Genomic DNA, 19,212 nt, shown 5'->3' on the forward strand with positions numbered 1-19,212 from the left:
CACAGACAATGACGCACACACACACACACACACACACACACACATGCTCTAACCCTTATATGGCACCCTGCCACGGACAAAATGCAGACATGCATCTATCTGCATCTCCTTCCTCCTCTGAGAAAGATCTAAGTTTATGTTAACATTTTCGACTTGAAGCAATTAAAAGAAAGTCACGGCTGACATGTGTATTAGTAAAACATTTTATTCTTCAGACAAGCATTCTGTCCATCACTCCAGATAAAAGAGAAAACAAAAATTAATTTTGGCAGATTTGATGAAAACAAAATTACAGGTCAAGAATTCAATAAAGGCGAGCATCAACTGAAAGCACGACAACTTTTATATGTTTAAAGTGCTTGAAAAAGTCATTCAAAGTTAAAAGCTGAAGAGTTTCTACCAAACATCACTGCATTTTCACTTTATTTAACAGCGTTCAAACATCTTTCTCTGGTATTTTAATAAATGAGATTATATGTTTGATGGAAGCTTCCTAACTGTAAAAGCAAAATCCTCTTTTCATCATTTATATGAAGCTAAAACTCAACATGCTTACACTTCTGCTTGTCCTGTGTGCTTTGGCGGTGAATAAAAAATAAAATAAAGAAGCAAAGCAGTCACAGCATCCATTGATTGTCCAGATTTTTGCCTCTCCTGTGAATACAGGAACAGATTCAGGCATTCATCATCAGATGAAAACTTAATTTAAAATCTATTCATTTTAAACAATAATTAATAGTAGTAAAATGGGGCTTTGAGGCCAGAGGAGGGACTTGGGACCTGAAGGTAGCAGGTTTGCTCCCTGGCCAGCTGGTAAAATGTGGGCCAGTGTGTTGCCCACCCAGCCTCCCTGAGCAAGTTACCCAACTTCTTAAGTTACATCCCAGGCACTTTAACTACAGGTGTCTATTGTTATGTGTGTTCACTTTCTCTAGTGTGTGTGTGTGCTTAAACTTCTCAGTGCTTGAAGTGTGTCCTCAGATGGGGTTAATGCAAAAGTCAAATTCCTGTGTGTTTAACAGCAAGCTGGCAAACAAAGGTTCTTGTAATGTTAGTGTTACCCATTTTCTATTTCTTTTTTCTTAATTTAGGAGCTGTTAAAGCTGTTTCCATAGCAATGACCATCCAACATGGGTCAGTACCTTAATGTGTGTCCTTCACTTGTGAGTTTTTTCAGGGCTGACATTTGAAACACTGTCCTCCCTTCTGTTCTCAAACAAACTCTTCTTACTGGTGATGTCCACGTGTCTCAAGTCCTACAAAAAAATAAATAAATAAATAAATAAATAAATAAATAAAACAAAATGAAATAAATAAAAAAATCAACAAACTGCACAGAAGAAGCAACAGGAACTACAAGCTATATCCTGTTCAACCAGGACACACAGCTGCCTACAGAGTGCTACTGCCCCCTGGCTTCCAGATGCTGCAGTTTTAACAGGCATGTAAAAACACAGTTATGACACCCTCTACGAAGGTTAACCTTACAGAAGGATTGAATGATGACCCAGTTTGGTTGGATTTATTGAGCAAGCGGTTGACGCGATCTGACATTCCTGAAGTGAAGCTCCGGAATTCCTGATAAAATAAACAAGAAAGTAATCTGTTACTTTGGAGTACAAGCACATCTGATGCAAAAGTGATTTTGTTCATGATTTTACTTGTCTGGAAACTCCCGGGCTGGTGGGACTTTGTGTCGGCTGCTCTTTTTCAAAGAGGCTCCTCTTCCTGGAGACCTCTTCCAGCAGGAACAAGGTCCTCTGGGTCACATCTGGAGATCGTGCCAGTTCGGATTTCTGAGAACATTAGAGGATCAGATAAAAAACATAAAAATAATAAAAAACCCCTCATATTTGAAGCTGATGTGTACCTAATCTGTCCATGACTACTGTGCAATGTGAGCTGAGATTCTGACCTGTGCTGCCTGAGCCAGTCTCTCCATCTTCTCTCGGATGGATCTGGATGAAATCCTTTGCCTTGAGCTGCAAAGACCGAATACATGAAAGCAGCTGTTATCACTCACACTGACTTATGATTAAAATATTAAACAGCAATGCCAACAAAAAAACGCTTAAATGGTGGAAAAATTGACTTAAACAAACACACTTTCTCTGGAAAGACGATGTTTTGTCCTCATCTTCATTTTGGTCCTATCAAAAGAGAAGTCAGAAGTCTAAGTTAACACCTGTTTTTTTTTATTTATACCTCTATGATTTCACATAAAGAATGTTGTAAGTGTCGAGCAACAAATTAACGGTGTCACATTAAATGAAGTACAACAAAAATGTTTTGTTCTCTTACTGTGTTATATTCAAATTTCTTGGAGGCCATTCGTACACTTGCACTACAACAGAGTAAAGCAGTCAGCAATCACACAGAGGGAAGCAGATACAAACAGTCAAAACACAGACAAGGATGCTTGTTTACCTCCTTTGCAGCGGTGCACTCTCCTCTTCTTTCTTTCTCATCATCTGCAGAAGAACAAGCCTAAATGAGTTGGTGTCTGTCCTGTAGTCCTTACAGATACCTAAAAGTCAGCAGCTAGTCCGTAGTCATCTCCTCTCCTGTGATCCGTTTGGGTGTTAACTAAGTAGGCAGTCAGCAGGTAAATGTTGCTTCAGCTAATAACAGAACCGCACAGCTTGAGTGACACAAGCAAATAATCCTGAGCTGATAGTCTGACAGCTGATGCAAGATTAACGCATCATGTTTTAACAGTCAAATGGGGAAAAGTTCATGTTGGCATTTGGCCAGGAGGATGTGCTCATGCAGGATGTGTGCATGTGTGTGTGTGTTTACCCTAAAAGATATGGTCCTGGAGCTCTGTCTGGCGAAGGCAGGTTTGGCCGCTTGTTCAAAGTTGTCATTGGTGGAACGGCCATTCAAACTGGTCTGAGATAAAGAATAGATTAATTTCCTGCTGTAGGATGTCTTCCTAGTCAAAATGCAGATGAGCTCGAGTGAACATATTTTCTTTCCATTTTGGACGGATGAGCTGTAGATATTGGTTATAATTAAGCTATTACAAAGATGGTAATTTTTAGCCTTTAAACACCAGAGGATGCTGTTTCTTTTACTACACTGTTGAGCCGTGGCGACAACACTTAAATATCACTTTTCAGTCTATTTGACAAGCAAAACATGAAGCAGCGATAAAGCTGTAAATGGTGTCATCTGACAGTATATTTGTATGCTGAACAACCTCTTGCGCGTGTCCGTTCTGAACAGGGCTTTGTGCTCCTTGAGGTGAGGGACTCTGGCACGATGGAGGCCATTGCTCTCGAGGCGACAAGGTGGCCGTAGGAGAGCAAGGGCTCATGGGAGTTGTGCGACCGCTGGCAGATGGAGTCTTGTCGAGGGAGATGGACATAGAACTGCAATACACCAAATATGATCAAGCTTAAAAATCAGCTGAAGATGCCCTGAAGAAATACAAAAGTATTTTGTGTTTACAGCTTTGTTATGTTTACATGAGGGTAAAAAATGTCCTATAGGAGATGCAAGGGTCTATCAAAACAATAAAATGATGTAATCAATAACTTTTATCCAAAAGGGAAAACCAAAGCTACCAGCACTTGTCTTTTCTCAGCTATTTCACAGAGCAGCAGTCTGTTTGTGTGAGAATGCCTTAATAAGTTACTGAATAAAGTAAATACATGTGTTATTATAACTAATAAATTTGATCTACTGAAAAATGCTCAGTCCACATATAACTATTGATAAGTGAAAGAAAGAACCAGAAAATGTCATTAACCTGACAAACTTGCGAGCTGGGCTTGTAACCGATTTGGGCTGAGGGTCAGGGTCGCTTCTCGACGACTCTCCATTTTCATGCTTAAAGAGAAAAGATCAGAAATATGAGAATCAGTATAAGCACACAGAATACAAGCTTGTGCTGCACATGAGACACACCTTGCATTACATAACACTGTGCAGTTATAGCCATATTTGCAGATATAATGAAATGGCTCTGCCTACATATTTAACAACAGATAAAGTTCAAAATATGACCTTAAGTACATCTTATCAGAGTTTTAGTTAGATTTGCATGGACAATGTATTCACAGGAGGAGTCCAAGTCTATAAAATGAAAGGGAGACTTACTATATGGATCAAATTTAAATGCATGTTTTAGCAAGAAAATGACCAAAATTGTTTGTGCATGATGCATAAATGTTGGTCAGCATGATCCAAAGATGTAACATGTTTTTCTGTGGGTAAAAAGAAAAATGCCTAGCAGCTAGTGGAAATAACTCAGTCCAGATACAACAAGATGCATCTTAAGTCTGGGTGATGATGCTGGGCAAGGTCTACATCTAGTCCAAACCACAACACAAGTGGCGCATAGTTACAACAAATGTAAAATTAGTTCATTCTCAGCCCAGATTGTCTCAAATACACAAAATCAAAACTGGGTGAAATCTGGAAATTGAAATCAAAGTATAAGTTCACCAGAAATGGTCAGCGGCCACAAAACAACCTTGCTTGCTGACAACTGGGCTAATCAACCTGAATGATCGGTGTTTAGCTTTAGCTGTTGGAGAAACTAGAAAATGATTAACACAGTTCTCCCGCTGCGTGGGGTAACAGATAACTGTGATTAACCACAGTACTGGTGACATAGTGTTATGACCCGGTGAAGCATTAATAGACTGTGAGTAAAGATTTGTAACAGCATGTGTCCACCTGACTTATGAAAAGATTTGACTGTTACAAAAGAAAGTTCAGAAGGTCAGTTTTAATCATGCTGTCAGTTGAGGTCATTCAAACAGTGTGTGTGTGTGTGTGTGTGTGTTCACTTGTTTGGTCCAAAGAATCATCTCACAGCTCAACGTCACCAAACGACTCTTTCCAGAGATTTTTACTGTTTCTTTACTCTTCCTTTGAAACCATCAGCAGGCTAAGATTTCTGTTAATATGTCCCAACAACACCTTCATTACATGACAAAGGATTCAGTTTCATTAAAATGCACTAATGCAAAAACGCTTTAGATTTATTTTTATAATTAATTTTTATAATTTACTAGGTTCATCATTAGGTAGCAATATAGGCTACAACAGAAATGGCTGTATTAAACTGGGTATTGGTCACTTATCAAAAGCAAAATTAGTCAATTTGGTCATATATGACAAAGGTACTTTTTTTTTAGGATTTATTTGGTAATTGTGAACATTGATTATTCGTTCATGTCATTGATTGTTAGCCATATTTTTCCTCTGGAAGCGGAAACATTCAATACTTCATGCGATCAGTAAGATAAAGTAGTCGCTATTCTTGCATAAGAAGATGGCTCCAATCCACCGTTTACATTCCAGAAAGAAAAAAAGAAAAAAACAAAAAAAAAACAAACAAAAAAAAAAAAAACACCTCAAGCAATCATGAGGCTCTAGTAAAATAGATTTTTTTTCTTTCTTTTTTTTTTTTTTTTAAGATTTCACCTTTTTTAATGCAAAAGAATGTGAAAAACGCATTGTTGACAACATGACTAGTGACCTCACAGTTTTATGAAGTTTCATCAACTGTAGTCATTAGTCCTGTATTTGTTTATCTATCATTCACCTGCAACTCTCGCACAGAAAAAGATCAATACACTTCTTTAGACGTGAGTCCTTGTTTCTTCTCTGTCGTAAAAATAACTGCAGGGCGAGGGCATGTCTCATCTGCTGCTGAGCATGGGACTTTGCATTAAAGTGCTGCCCCACGAATTCCAGTTTAGAAAATTGTAAATGCAAGAACTTGAGCTCTATGTCCTTTGTGTTACCTCTTTTTTATTTAAACAGAAACTTAGACAAAAAATTTATCCAATTTCAGTGTAGAATCATAAACTTTGTTCAATAAGATTCTTTTGCTTTGCTGGAATGTAACGAGTAACTACAGCTTACCTGTCTGTTTGCCATGTTAGTTCTGCTGTTGCTGCTAGGACTAGAGGTGGATGTTTTAAGGGGTGTTTGTTGTTTGAACACAAAACTCTTGTCCTCATCCAGCTCCCCCAGTAACACCACCCTGCCACCACCTTCTCCTGCTCCGCTGCCCTCTGCATTTTCCTCCCCTTCCTCCTTCTGTTGTCTCAGCGTCTCCACATGTCTCATCCTTCGCTTTTCATCTCGCACTCGCAGCATCTCCACAAAGTCCAGCTGCATCTGCTCCACACTGACACACACATGCATAAAAAACAACAATTAAAAAAACACCACACACACACACGTTTTATAACTAAAACATACAGTATGATGCATAGTCTCCAGAGAGAAGCCAAAAGATCTGTCAGCCCTATATCTGCTCAGGTTTCTCCAATAAAAGGATCTACAGTTCCTCTCTCTCTTTGAAGACTGTTTCCTGGTACTCAGCGGTCAGTGTTTTGACAGCTTTTCATGCATTACAGTATCAGGTGTTCGAAAAGTATGCAAGTGAAACACTCACATGGGGTGAAACTGTATATATCTTGTCTCTGTATGCTTGAAATTTAGCTAAGAAGGTGTACAATCACAGTGGGCTGATTTATACTTTTTATAATTGTGTGTGTTGACAATTCTATGCTGCAAATAAAGAAAATTAGAGAGAATGGGACTAAAATATGGGTTAGTCATAGTTAAAAAGAGAGCACACACCTACAATAGAGCCATATTTATTTGTTTATCTATCTATACTATGAGAACAACCTGCTGAGACCCTTGGATGTCTCATTGGAGGTTTCTGTCCCAGAGGGGCCATCACTGGTGGATGAGCTGATAGGTGCAGGGCTGGAGTCACTATCTGGATCGGCAGTGCTGCTGCTCTTCACCCTCCTCCTCTTTTCCCTCTCTACTTCCTCTTCATCCTCCACCGTCCACTGACGTGCTAGGCTAAGGAAGTGTAGAACACATGATAAACACTTTCAAAGCAGTGTCCAAATGATCAACATATTTCACTCTAAAATTTGGTTTTAGAAAAAGGAATGATTACACTTGTATTAAACATATTAACCTTTTTATGAGTAACCACAATTAGGGTTTTTCCTCTAAGTAAATTTAATAGTAGTAATGTGCATCATGTTGGAAAAAAAAACTTGTAATATTTGTGCTGGTACAGACAGTTGAAAAGCAACTGAAAGCAAAACTTTCCTCTGGGTGAACACATTACTTCAGAGGAAAAGCAGTACAACAATAACCAGTTTTCTCACAGCTTAAAAAGTAAAAAGTGCCAGTTATAATAACAATGACATCAAAGGAGGGTGAAAAGTGCACAGCTGTAAACTGTGATATCCCCAAATGCAGCTTAAAGATTATAATCTTACAGTTGAGGACAAAGTGCTAGGCTGCAAGAGTGAAGCAAGACACATTTACATTAAATCTGCTGCCAAAAAGCAGCAACTGCAGGTGTGACAGCTTTAGTCTTACCTGGACAAAGCCGACCAGTTTTTCCGACTGATAGACATGTTGTAGGAAAGAAAAAGCTTCCACCTCACTCACAGACGACAGGAAAATATAAACTGACTGACACTCTGATGGCAGCAGTCGCATTACACTCAGTGCGACACAAATCAGTCCACCTTTAGCCCGGTACGGCTCATAGAGATGTCACATGACCACAAAGGTGAGGTTCCTACCTGACAGAGAGGGGGTGGGGAGAGCGAGCTGGAGAGTTTCTCCTTGTATGGTGGAAGTGAGGCAAATGTGATGACTGTGTCATGCCACAAGTTAACCAAGTTTATTCAAGTGCCACAATGTGATGTAACAAATAAAGTTATTCTTATTCTTATAGATAAAGAACAACAAGAAATAATAACTAAACAATACTGATATAACACTGCACAATTAACTACTGTGTAAATAGCAGAAAGCTTTGTTTTATGTTGTGCCTAGAAGAAAATAAATGGTGCACAATAGAAATTAACACAAAACCATTGTGGACTAAATAAGCTATCAGTTGGAGTGTGTGCATGTGTGAAACAATGCATTTCTAACTAGTGTCTTGTCATAATTGGCGGTAAGTCTATTTACAGACTGTAACTGTTTGCTCTGTTGTGAGAGGCCACACCTCTCACAACTGTGTCGGACTCTGACCCAGCCTCAGTCCAAAACAGACATGCACACACAAACACACACACGCACACCACATACACACGTAATAATCATAGACCTTAGTTGGCTTTATATATCACACATGCACCTGCAATAAAAAGAGCAGACTTTGTAGCCACTATTAACAGGTTGATCTAAAAACTGATTACTAGATTCTTCTGTCTTTTTCTGTGTGCAAGTACAAACATGACTAGCTTCACTCATATTTGGAGAAGGGTGGCTACATCATTAAGATGATATCTTGCAGAACTACTTTGCATGTCACACACTGGCCAAAGAAGAAAGTCATGCACCAGAGCTTTATCATTCAAAACACCAACAAAGCCTTGTGTGTTTGTAAAGTATGGGCCCTCAGCACGTAAATGTTGTCATTGTGCCTGAACCAGAAATTATTGTTGCATGATATTTTAGGGATGACTTAATCATTCAAAGTTAGATAGAGATTAAAGCATGAGAATTTTATTTATTGGCACATGACAGTTGCTCCTTTCATCCGACTAGATAAGGCAATTATAATAAAGTGTGGGAGGAGTGTTTTGTGTTTTATGAGCATGCAAAACAGACTGTAGCTAAAGAAGACTCTTTTATTGCTGTGATGAGAACATTCCAGCCGCTTAAAAGCACAAATTGACATGTTGCTCAATTGCAGATTTTTCCTGTGTGACAAATATCTTGGAGTTCTTGGTTTGAGTTTATGATTTCAGTGTGCTCACCTTACATTCTCTAATGTAGTGTAATAGCATTGAGCTAAGCTACTTTTAGTTTATTTTGTGTTTATATGTGTGTGAACATGTACATCTACAGTTCTGTGGTGACTCACTATTGTTAGTATTGCAGTCATGATGCTCTGTACATGGTTACTGATGATGACCTGGACAGTTTTATTCCCCTGCTGCAGTCTATCTGACTGTACCCCTGCCTCACAGGTGGATACCTTTTGCCCTACAATGATTCTGACATATATATATATATATATATATATATATATATATATATATATATATATATATGTACATAGGACATCTCCGAGCTCTCTTAGCTCAGCTATTATCCCCAAAGGTAACAAATAATTCTGCAGAAGACAAGTACAAAATTTTAAGAATAAAATCCACTATCTACAATGAAAAAAAAACAAAAAACAAAACAAAACTAAACAAACAAAAAAAAAAAAAAAAAAAAAAACTAGAGAAAACAAAGTCCAAAAGTAAAAAACAGTGTTACACTTGGTTGATGTTTGTTGCCAGAGGAGCTTGAACCCAGGTCCCACTGCAGCAGCATATGGTGTGACAATGGCTCTGAGGATATTAGTGTCCAGGGTATTTCTGGCTACCAAATGGAGGTCTGTGCAGCCCTCCAAGAATATCCCTCCCCAGACTGATTCACTGCCTGACTGGCCACACTGGAGGATGTTTCAGGCAACAGAATGTTCTCCACGGTGTCTCCAGCCTCTCTCACATCTGTCACATGCTCTCAACATGAACCTGATCTCATCTGTGAAGATCACCAGGCACCAGCTGAGAATTTGCCAATTCTGATGTTTTCCATTTGGGCTGTACATGTTGGGATGTGAGCACAGGCCCCACTTGAGGACATCTGGCCCTCATACCACCCTCATGGAGACTGTTTCTGATAGTTGAATAGAAACATGCCTGCTAGAGGTAATTTTGTAGGGTTCTGACAGTGCTCCTCCTGTTTCTTTTTGCACAATGGAGCTGATAGCGGTCCGGTTGCTTGCTTGTTTTCCTACTGCGGCCTCCTCCATGTCTCCTGGCATCTCCTTCATGTTCTCAACGCCGTGCTGGGAGACACAGCTACCCTTTTTGCCACATCACAAACCGATGTGCCAGCTGAATGAGCTGCACTACCTGAGCAACTTCTGTGGGTTGCAGACATGCTTCATAGTGAGGGTGCTGGCAAAATGCAACAGTGACCAAAAATCAGCCAGAAAGGATGAAGACAGGAAAATGGTCTGTGGCCACCACCTGCAGGACCTTTCCTTTATAGCAGTTGTCTTGCTCATTGCCTCTCATTTTCACCTGTTCTATTTGTACAACAGCAGGTAAAGTTGATTCACAATCAGCGTTACTTCCTAACTGGACAGATTAATATCCCAGAAATGTGACTGACTTTGATTTGCGTGCTAATCATTATGTGTGCCTTTACTGTTTACTGAGCAGTGTGTTACATAACCTAAGTTATTATTTTATTATCAAAGTTTTTAATTTAAATTAAAAATATATTACGAAACATTTTGTCACAGGCTACTCACACACAAATTCACACAAATCATGGATAAACACAGTTGGGGATCGCTTTGAAAGCTGCAGTAGCAAGAAGTAATGAAAAAGAATTATTATTTATTATTATTATTTTGTATTCTAATGTTGAACACGATGAGTTAATGTTTAATAAAATCTGCTGAAGTGAAGCAGGAGATCTTTTGTTTTGAGCAGTTGAATTGGTTTAACTGAGAAGTTAATAATTTTGGGCAGAGTGTGGTCTTTTGAAGTACATGTGGAGACTTTAATTGAATGGAGCAAGTAGTAACAAATGCTTTTATTTTATTTTATTTTTTAGAGGCTTTTTATGTTATTCATTGGTTTAATACATTTTTACTCAATCCAACTGATGAAATGTACATTATTTTGCTAAATTTTTACATTCACAACACACGGTTACAATTAATTTCCAAGCAAAAACAACAAATTTGCAATGTAGTAAGATTATATCAGCAGTTTTGTCTGAGATATGATTTTATCCAAGTTTGAATTTTTAAAAATGTAAAGTTGACATTTCTTTGCAAAAATAGTAGCATGAATATCTGAGGTTATAATGTCAGGTATAGATTATATAATTATACCTGATTTAATTATGAAAATTATTTTTATAATTAAAAGATAATCATTCTTTATTATAAGAAAAATCTGATTATTCTATATAGTAAGTAAACTTAGCTGAAATGCAAATTATTGGGTAGAAAACCTTTGAGGAAAGTGAGATCATATTCTTGTCTCCATGGCATGATCCGACCAGTGATGACAGCATGAAATAGAAAACGGAGGCAGCGCAAATTTGGATGAGGGATGTCGTTCATGTGACATCTGCTGAGGTTCTGACTTCACTGAGCTGAACCTTTAGCAGCATCAAACATCTTCTTCCTTCCCTCCATCCCTGACATGGCCTCCACATTCTTCCTCCAGTCACTGTCCTCCACTGGCCTCTTCTGCAGATGGATAAAGGAGATAGTTGCACAATGTCAAAGTTTGTATAAAAGACCGAGAACAACTTTTGTCCAAACTGTGAAAAAAACAACAACAGCAACAAAAAAAAAAAAAAAAAAACAGGTTCAGAAAATCTCTTTGCTTAGCTAAACCTTTGAGAGCATGCTATAAAATGGAAATCCCCTGAGAGAATACTGAATAATTGTACTAGAATAACTGGTTTCCTTGTGTTAATGCACATGGAGACACCCACACAGAAAGACTAACTGCTCATGTGCACACACATATACACACTGACCTGTGAGCAGAGCCAGTTACAAAGGCTACTCTCCTCTGTACAATGGGATCATTGTATTGTATGCTGCACCTCCTCTTACATACAGTCACCACCCTGCATTGGCCCACAACATGATATCTTTAACACACCTTTCACACAGATAAATACAGTTGTCAGATGCTCCATGGGATTATACTATGATGTCACTAAACCTAACAGCTGCCAACAATTTTCTTGGGCTGATTTGGTTGTGTTTTGTGTCTAAAGTACATTCATGTTTGCATATTCTCTTTTTCCCATCTACACACCTTCTCAGTGTCATCTTTCTTGACAGACTTGAGATTGGCTCGAAGGTCCATGGAGACTTTATGCTTGGAACCCAGCAGTGAGCGAAGAATGGCATCAGCAGAGACACGGACACGTCGAAGATTAGGCCTCTTGAATTTCCCCCTGAGGTCCAACACCTTGATGTTCAGGTCTTTAATCTGACACAGGGACAGAGAATCAGCAGATGTTTTCTGTTAGAGCTCTAAGAGTTTCCTATGGGCCTGCCTCCTGGAAGTTTTTAATGTGAGATGTTATTTCTTTAGTTTTAAAATCAGAAGTGAGCTTGTAAAAAAATGTGCACCCACCTCACGTGTGTTGAGCATGACTTTGGCTTCAATATCATATCGCTCCTCATCAACCACGTCTATCTTGGCATGGAGTTCTCTGCAGAGGTCCTAAACACACACACAGACAGAAGTGAAAACTAATGGTGTTGTAAGAGCTTATTTTGAATTGTTGTTTTAGCTGATTTTCAGTGCTTAAATTCTCCTGAGGGTGTGCTTGGATTTTGCTCATTTGATCTAATTGAGTTTTTTTTTTTTTTTTTTGGGAAAAACATACATACATTTGGAGATTAATTGGTTTTGAATGAGGAGAAGGAGGAACAGATGTGTGTTTTCAGTAGTAAAACAGGAGATGTAGCTTCTTAGCTTTGCTACTCTTTGCATTGTTGAGAAGTGAAAGGAGAAAAGAAGTGGAGAATTCAGGGGATTTCAGGATGAGTTACCTGCAGCTGAGCAGCACTTAGACTGCTGATGGTTAGAGGTGGAGCTTTCTCTCCCAAATACTTTTGTTTTTCCTCTTCTTTGACAATGATCTCCTGCTCTAGTTCCTCCTTAGCCTTTGCCACCATCAGGCTCTGCACAAACAAATTGTACTGAATACTAGCAAAGCACATGTGGGCTTTGTATTTATCTTCTATGATAAGTGAAACGGTCAAGCATCTTGCATATGTATTTTTAAGGATATTTGTTCATCTTTACTGCCATCTTGTGGCCAAACACGTGTACTGCATGATGGAGTTGTAGAAAAAACAGATTAATGATCGTTCCTACCTTGAGCATCAGCTTTCTTGAAGCTGAGATCTTTGGTTTCCTCTGTATAAAGAGATGATTATCAATACAAATATGATCTGAGTAGTCCACTGGTAGTTAAACATCATAATCTAAATAGTTTCTCTGTATTTTTGCAACAAGAAAAATTTTAAACAGTGGTGAAATGGTTTTACCTCTTGCCTGCAAAGAAAAAAAAAGACATAATTTAAAAGCAAAACTCAAACAGTATCTGCTTTGGTATTGTGTCTTTGTGTTGGTAAATGATCTATAATAGGAACACAAGGCCTGATCACTCACACATGCTCAGGCATCCTGCCGGTGAGATCTCACTAGAGGAGAAGCCAGAGAGATTAGAAACACACACCCAGTTGGCAGTGTTTTCTATCAGCCGTTGTAGGGCCAGATTATCTGTCTGCACTGCTGATACTTTAATGTGGAACAGAGACCAGTCATACAGAAAGATTACACACTGACAGAGACACTCTGGCTCTTTAATGCTTTATTGTCACTTGACTGTCAAACTATATTTTTTCTGGTCATGTTAGACATGATCCCGATCTGAATCCACAGTACTGCTCCTAAAAAGAACATCTTCAGAAGTTTGTTGCATTACGTGGTTTGAGGGTAAACCACAGAGTAAACCACAAGTTGCAGACGGGAACAAGGATGGAGTGGGAAATTGGAATATATTCTGTGATGCAAAGAAAATATAAAATATATAAAAAGGAAGATTAAAACAAAAGTTGAAATTAAGAAATTTAAAAGTATAAGTTTTATTTCAACTGAGACCTTTTGACTCCATTGCTGGTTTGCTTTGACAATCAATTTGCTGAAGAATATAATGAAATTTTTTATTGGGAAAAAATAGACAAACTCAACTGTAGTCGATCTTACTTGCAGAGCTGCAGAGATCATAGTGGACTATTTTGCTTTGGAAATATGTTTAACTAAACATTAAAAAATAGTCATACAGTAAAATTTTTGCATTTTTAACTAGCCTAATTTGTTTAGACAGCTTGACTTTATGGTGCTGTTTTCATTTTTTTCATCTCCCTACATATAGCCCTCTACCCCCTCAGCCTCATGCACTTCTGCCTTTCATCAATCAACAATTTGCTGCACTCACGCCCACTCTGTCTCACCTTATCTCACCCTTTCTGTTTATGTGTGTCTCCCATTTTGCTATTTGGTCTCAGTTGTGAATGATGTGGCATAAGACCTCCTCGAATAATGTAGTTGCAAGCTGCTCCAGGAGATTTGGAAAATTCCAGACTGAAAGCCACCCCTCATCCTCCTCTTATATCCCTCATCCACATCTTTCTCCTCAGGATTATCTCTGGAAGAGGAATTTAGAGTGGCCTGTCTCCCCAAATAGACCAGGGGATATCTGATAGACAGCTGTGGAGGGTGATTGTGCTCTGGGGTGCCCAGAATGGATCAGGGGTTTACTGTCTGTGACTCGTGAATACTCGTAACCCAACTTCACAATTAAAAAAAAAAAAAAAAAAAAAAAAAGAAAGAAATTCTTGGGTTCAGATTTAAACTTAAATTCATGAGTTTGTATTTGTTCCATCAATCATCCTGCAGTGGCTTGGCTGGAAATTTGAAAAACAAGATTCCAACTAAATGAGATATTTTTTAAAAAGACAACCTCTTTGTCTCCTCTAACATTTAATATGTTCAAATAATAAGGTGAAAAGCATTACTACATATTTGGAGGCAATTACATTTTCAAAGCACAATGATATCAGAGAATGGGATTTTCCCCCAAAATGGTGCAAATTTCTGCATCTAAGCTGTCTTCGTATTTTACAACACAAGCTGAACACTGCACTTTCACAGACCACACCATGAAGGAATCTTACCTGCGTCTGTAACAGAAGACAGAGGTGCAACCACAGCAGAGGCAGGATGGACAGCTCAGAGATGAGCCCAACAATTTGGTTCCCTACTATTTAACTGCACCACCCCAATGTCTGGCTCTCAGTCTTTTTTGTTAGGGGAGGCTATTATTAGTCAAGCCCATCTCTGTACTACGTAATCTGGCTCTGTCCATTTGTCTTTCACACGTTCATGTAGCTAAACCAGAGGCAAGCAGTTAGAAGCTTTTTCCTGCACCTCAAAGGAGGACAAAAGTCCAAAGAACTTAGAAAAGCTCAAATATTCATACTGTAAACTGGCAAGTAGTGAAAGTGTTGAAAAAATACATTTTTTTATTCATCCCCTCCTACTCGAATTTTCCATTTATTCCTGAAAGAAAGGCAAACACAGCTTGTTCAAAGATACAACGAAGCTCAAAAATACAAAGAACTATAGTCACTTTTTTTATGAAACATACTTAATTGTTGTCCTGACATTAAAGGGAGAATAAGCAACAACAACAATCAGTATGAGCTATCAGCCCAGAATTTCACATTCTGTAGAAGCATAATGGAAAATTCATGAATGATAAATCAACATGTACTGAAAGATTTTCCAGTCACATTACACAATTAAATATGGCACACTCAGTAGTTTCATATGCAACAAGCATCACATAGTGAGCATGCTAAGGCTGTCATTATAGTTATGGTGTAGCTGAAGGCAATGAAAATTCCAAGATAATGCATTAGCTATGCTTGGAAGTTGTGAATCCTGCAGCCCTGGAGAGGCATTGATTAATTATACCCACACAATTCAAATATCTGTACAAAGAGGTTTTACATTGGAAAGTGAAGAGACAGACCTCTAGTGGTTTAACACTCACACAGCAGCTCTAACTGGGAAAGCATTCAAAGAGCTATGTGTGGATTGTAAAACATTTTGAAACATAATCTTGGATCTTGGTCATTCACAAACACACTTGCCCACGTTCTTTTCCTTCTTCTTACTATAAGTATCTATAGCTTTATGATTTTGTTTGTGAAAGTGCACATTAATGTGTGTTTTTTATCTGCTGAGGAAACCAGGGGCCCTGGATTGAGATTATGATGTTTCGACAAAACATTCCACAGAGGAGTGTGAGTACATAAAAAGATGGGCAAAATTTTACGGACACATGGCAAATAAACGCCACAGAGCCCACACCATCATAGCTCTCATTCACGTAGTTCTGTGTGTATTTGCACCTGCCTCTGTGGCCTGGCCATACACACATATTTGTAAAAAGATCTGTCTGTAGGTGTCTCCCAGCTCCTCACACTGCCCCTGGTCTCTTGCTGACTCATGTGGTGTGGCTTTCATTGGGGTTTTCCACGATAACTAGAGAAGTCACAGAACAACTATGTCTTTATCCATGAGGCACACACACAAACACACACAGACTGCCTACAGAGTTTTGACAACAGAAAAACAATCTTTAATGAAGAAAACAAGCATGTCTTGCTAACAGGAGTCTGCTGATGCTTAGGCCTTGCTGAATTTCATGCTGGGTGTGCTTCCTTAGGTGAATATGTGTGGGCGGATGTTTGTGTGCGCATGCCTCAGGCTCACAGTCTTTCTCATTAGTGCAGAACAAAAGGTGTCCTGACTCTGAGACATAATAGCCACAGTGCATGTGTGTGTGTCTGTGTGTGCGGATGCAGCTGGGGTGTGTACATTTTCCAGAGGCTATAACAGCAAGATTACAGCACAACTGGAAACAGATGAGCTTGGAAATTAACAGTGTGGATCTAAAATAAGCTACAGCTGACTTTTTCTTTCTTTCTTTCATTCTTTTTTTTTTTTTTTTTTTTTTTTTTAAGCACCAATAGACATGATGCATTTGTGTCAATGTGCAGAACAGCAAGTGTGTTCAAAATAATCTTGGTGACAGAAACTCAAGAAAATGTAATTATGTATTTTACAATTGCAATACTGTACATGGTTTAAGAAAATACACTGAATACAATGTGCAACAAAAATGATCAAAACATGTATTCATGTTCAACTTCAGAGTGACTAAGGTCTGTTCAGTCTGTTACAAAATTTTTGAGCAAACCATTTTAATTAAAAACGTGACTGTAATGACTTGTTCTTCAAAAATATCTTAAAATAATGCCTTAAGTAAAAGATATATTTTAAACATCAAGGCACAAAGGGTAAAATATATTCAAGTTCCACAGTGTTTGTCCAAAAATGTATTTTTCCCCTTGCAGAAGTTGTTGCACTGACCTCCACAATTAAGTCATGACAGATAAAAAGTTGTCCATGATTATGGCATCAGATTCCTAAGCTTTGTGTGCAACAAACTCGTAAAGAAAGACAAAAAGGTTATCTGTGACTCTTGTCCTCTGACCCATGATGACTTTATCCATCCCATGATGCTGTGCAGCACAGAAGCAAGCCCATGGACCCGATGATCTCTTTCCTCCTTTGATTGGTTCACATCCAAAAAACATGGAGGCTGAAGAAAGAGAAGATTTTTAATATCCAGCAGTTAATTGACATTTTCAACTTGGAGGCAGCTGATGATGCTCTACAAATTGTGGTGACTTATTTTACACTGTTACCAGGGCTACTAAGTTAATTTAGGAGCTTGACTATTGCAGCTCTCTTAAGGAAACATAGCAAGGAATTCCTGAACTGTGAGCTCATAGTTCAGGCTCACACACAGTTCATTTGAGATTTCAGTGGACAGTTTCAGTAAATAACTCCTATGTGATGAGAAATGTATGAAAAGCTGAAAAACGTCATGGGACATTTAGATCTTGCCCTACCAAACGTCCAACTGTTTTTGTTAAATAAATATGAAAGTGTGCATGCATGTGTGTGTGTGCATGTGTGTGTGTGTTTAAAAATACTCTACTGCCTGGTGAGGAAGAGGCAGGCAGATGTTATTTTGAAGGCTCACATTGCACTGTAATTATGTCCTGGAGTGAGAGTGGTTTGTGTCCTTAGAAGACTGCGGTACAGTGAAGGCAGATGGGGAGGAAGTACTAACATTAATGTGACTCAATGGAACATCTAAACACTGAAGGAGTACTTATGAATAACTTTCAGCATGGGCCTCAGTGATAAGACATGTACATCTCCAAGTGTTTTCCTTCCATCCATTCATTGTACCAGCTTGCCACAGTTGTTGGGACCATTTCACCCATAAAGGAATCTGTTAAATTGGTTACTGCAGTTCAAGAGACCAATTTTTGATGGAAAAAACTAAAACTAAAAAGACAACAGTTTAAGATATTTGTATAGGCATCTACTGATGGGGCTATCTCAGTCTCACTGATTCAAAGTTTTTAACAAGAATGTGAATCTTTGTGGTGCCTCTAACAAAAACTAAATCAGGAACATTCTCAAACCTGTAATGAGGAAGACTTACAGTCAAATCAAAGCTCCTCATCCTCCCCTGCGCTGCCCAGATGTGTTGCGGACAGGTACCGGTTCTTCCCGGTCTGCACGGCCTGTAGGTTCTTATAGCGCACCAGTGCCAAAGCTATCTCCGCGTTCCATGCTGTGCCGTCCTGCGGACACCGAAAGTCAATCTCCTTGCCCGTAGCCATAACTATGGTGAAATACACCAGCCCTCGCTTGTATTCTACACAATCCACTGTAGCCATGCGCTCGAAGCGGAGCTCCTTGGTTTTGGAGCTCCATGCCGAACCCAGAGCATCACCGCCGCCTTTGCAGTTGTGCAAGCGCAGCCCTTCTTCGGTGAGCACACAGCGCTTCTTCTTCCACAGCTGGAGAAGCCCACTGCTGCGTTTCTCCAGCAGCCCGTCTCTCATCACTTTGACCGTGAAAGACATGGCCAAGCTGAGCCACAGTCTTTAAGAAAAGACTAAAAATCCGACTATTTTAGTCTTTAGTAGAGGCGCGTCTCAAGATGAATCCATCAAATGCGCATTTGTAGCTTTGTGTCGTTTCCCGATAACAAAATAGGCTAGACTACAGGCTGTAAATCCAACCTATTGGTTATGATGACAGCACGGCGTGGAGGTTGGTAGACTGGTCTGCTGGATATGTTTGGACATGCCCGGTTCTTCTGTGGACCTTCTCTCCCCTTCAAGCTGTACTCCGCCTCTTTGCTAATGAGACAGGGCTGCTTATTCCCTGCTAGGGAATGCTTGAATATTTCTCTCCTGTTTCGCGTGAACGCGCACATGTGTCAGAGAGACAGGAGTCAGTTGGGTTTGATAGCCCTAGTGTTAGTGTGTCAACAGCGAAGGTCGCCACTTATCCTCCCACACTGACACCTCTGCTGTGACTGTAAAGCAGGAAGGACAGACCAGGTCGGTAAAGGTTGGTTTGTTGAAAAAAAAAAAAAAAAAAAAAAAAAAAAAAAGGTGGGGGAATATATGCATGACATGTT

General features: G+C 39.1%; 3 protein-coding genes across 4 annotated transcripts; all 3 read right to left on the reverse strand.

Annotated features, from left to right (window-relative positions):
• Positions 1 to 189: 189 nt before the first annotated feature.
• On the reverse strand, positions 190 to 7,586 carry lad1 (ladinin). The gene is made up of 14 exons (XM_042004500.1): positions 7,378 to 7,586; positions 6,661 to 6,843; positions 5,884 to 6,151; positions 3,755 to 3,834; positions 3,203 to 3,374; positions 2,800 to 2,892; positions 2,428 to 2,471; positions 2,302 to 2,344; positions 2,107 to 2,150; positions 1,916 to 1,982; positions 1,662 to 1,796; positions 1,489 to 1,578; positions 1,143 to 1,256; positions 190 to 654 (listed from the first exon to the last, which is right to left on the reverse strand). Exons 1-13 carry the CDS (start codon positions 7,413 to 7,415, stop codon positions 1,158 to 1,160), a joined length of 1,356 nt encoding a protein of 451 aa, XP_041860434.1. The 5' UTR covers positions 7,416 to 7,586; the 3' UTR covers positions 190 to 654; positions 1,143 to 1,157.
• A 3,004-nt stretch (positions 7,587 to 10,590) lies between these two features.
• Positions 10,591 to 14,922, reverse strand: tnni1a (troponin I type 1a (skeletal, slow)). Its single transcript, XM_042004540.1, has 8 exons — positions 14,807 to 14,922; positions 13,239 to 13,270; positions 13,115 to 13,121; positions 12,942 to 12,983; positions 12,614 to 12,745; positions 12,192 to 12,281; positions 11,868 to 12,044; positions 10,591 to 11,284 (listed from the first exon to the last, which is right to left on the reverse strand). Exons 2-8 carry the CDS (start codon positions 13,250 to 13,252, stop codon positions 11,180 to 11,182), a joined length of 567 nt encoding a protein of 188 aa, XP_041860474.1. The 5' UTR covers positions 13,253 to 13,270; positions 14,807 to 14,922; the 3' UTR covers positions 10,591 to 11,179.
• Positions 14,923 to 16,252: 1,330 nt separating this feature from the next.
• Positions 16,253 to 19,116, reverse strand: phlda3 (pleckstrin homology-like domain, family A, member 3). Of its 2 annotated transcripts, none has more exons than XM_042004543.1 (2): positions 18,203 to 19,116; positions 16,253 to 17,304 (listed from the first exon to the last, which is right to left on the reverse strand). In XM_042004543.1, exon 1 carries the CDS (start codon positions 18,647 to 18,649, stop codon positions 18,230 to 18,232), a length of 420 nt encoding a protein of 139 aa, XP_041860477.1. In that variant the 5' UTR covers positions 18,650 to 19,116; the 3' UTR covers positions 16,253 to 17,304; positions 18,203 to 18,229. The 2 variants fall into 2 exon arrangements, with proteins under 2 accessions (XP_041860477.1, XP_041860476.1); XM_042004542.1 differs by having other exon boundaries at positions 18,223 to 19,114.
• Positions 19,117 to 19,212: the final 96 nt, after the last annotated feature.

This window comes from Melanotaenia boesemani, chromosome 13 (genome assembly GCF_017639745.1).
Source record: "Melanotaenia boesemani isolate fMelBoe1 chromosome 13, fMelBoe1.pri, whole genome shotgun sequence".
NCBI classification, from domain to species: Eukaryota; Metazoa; Chordata; class Actinopteri; order Atheriniformes; family Melanotaeniidae; genus Melanotaenia; species Melanotaenia boesemani.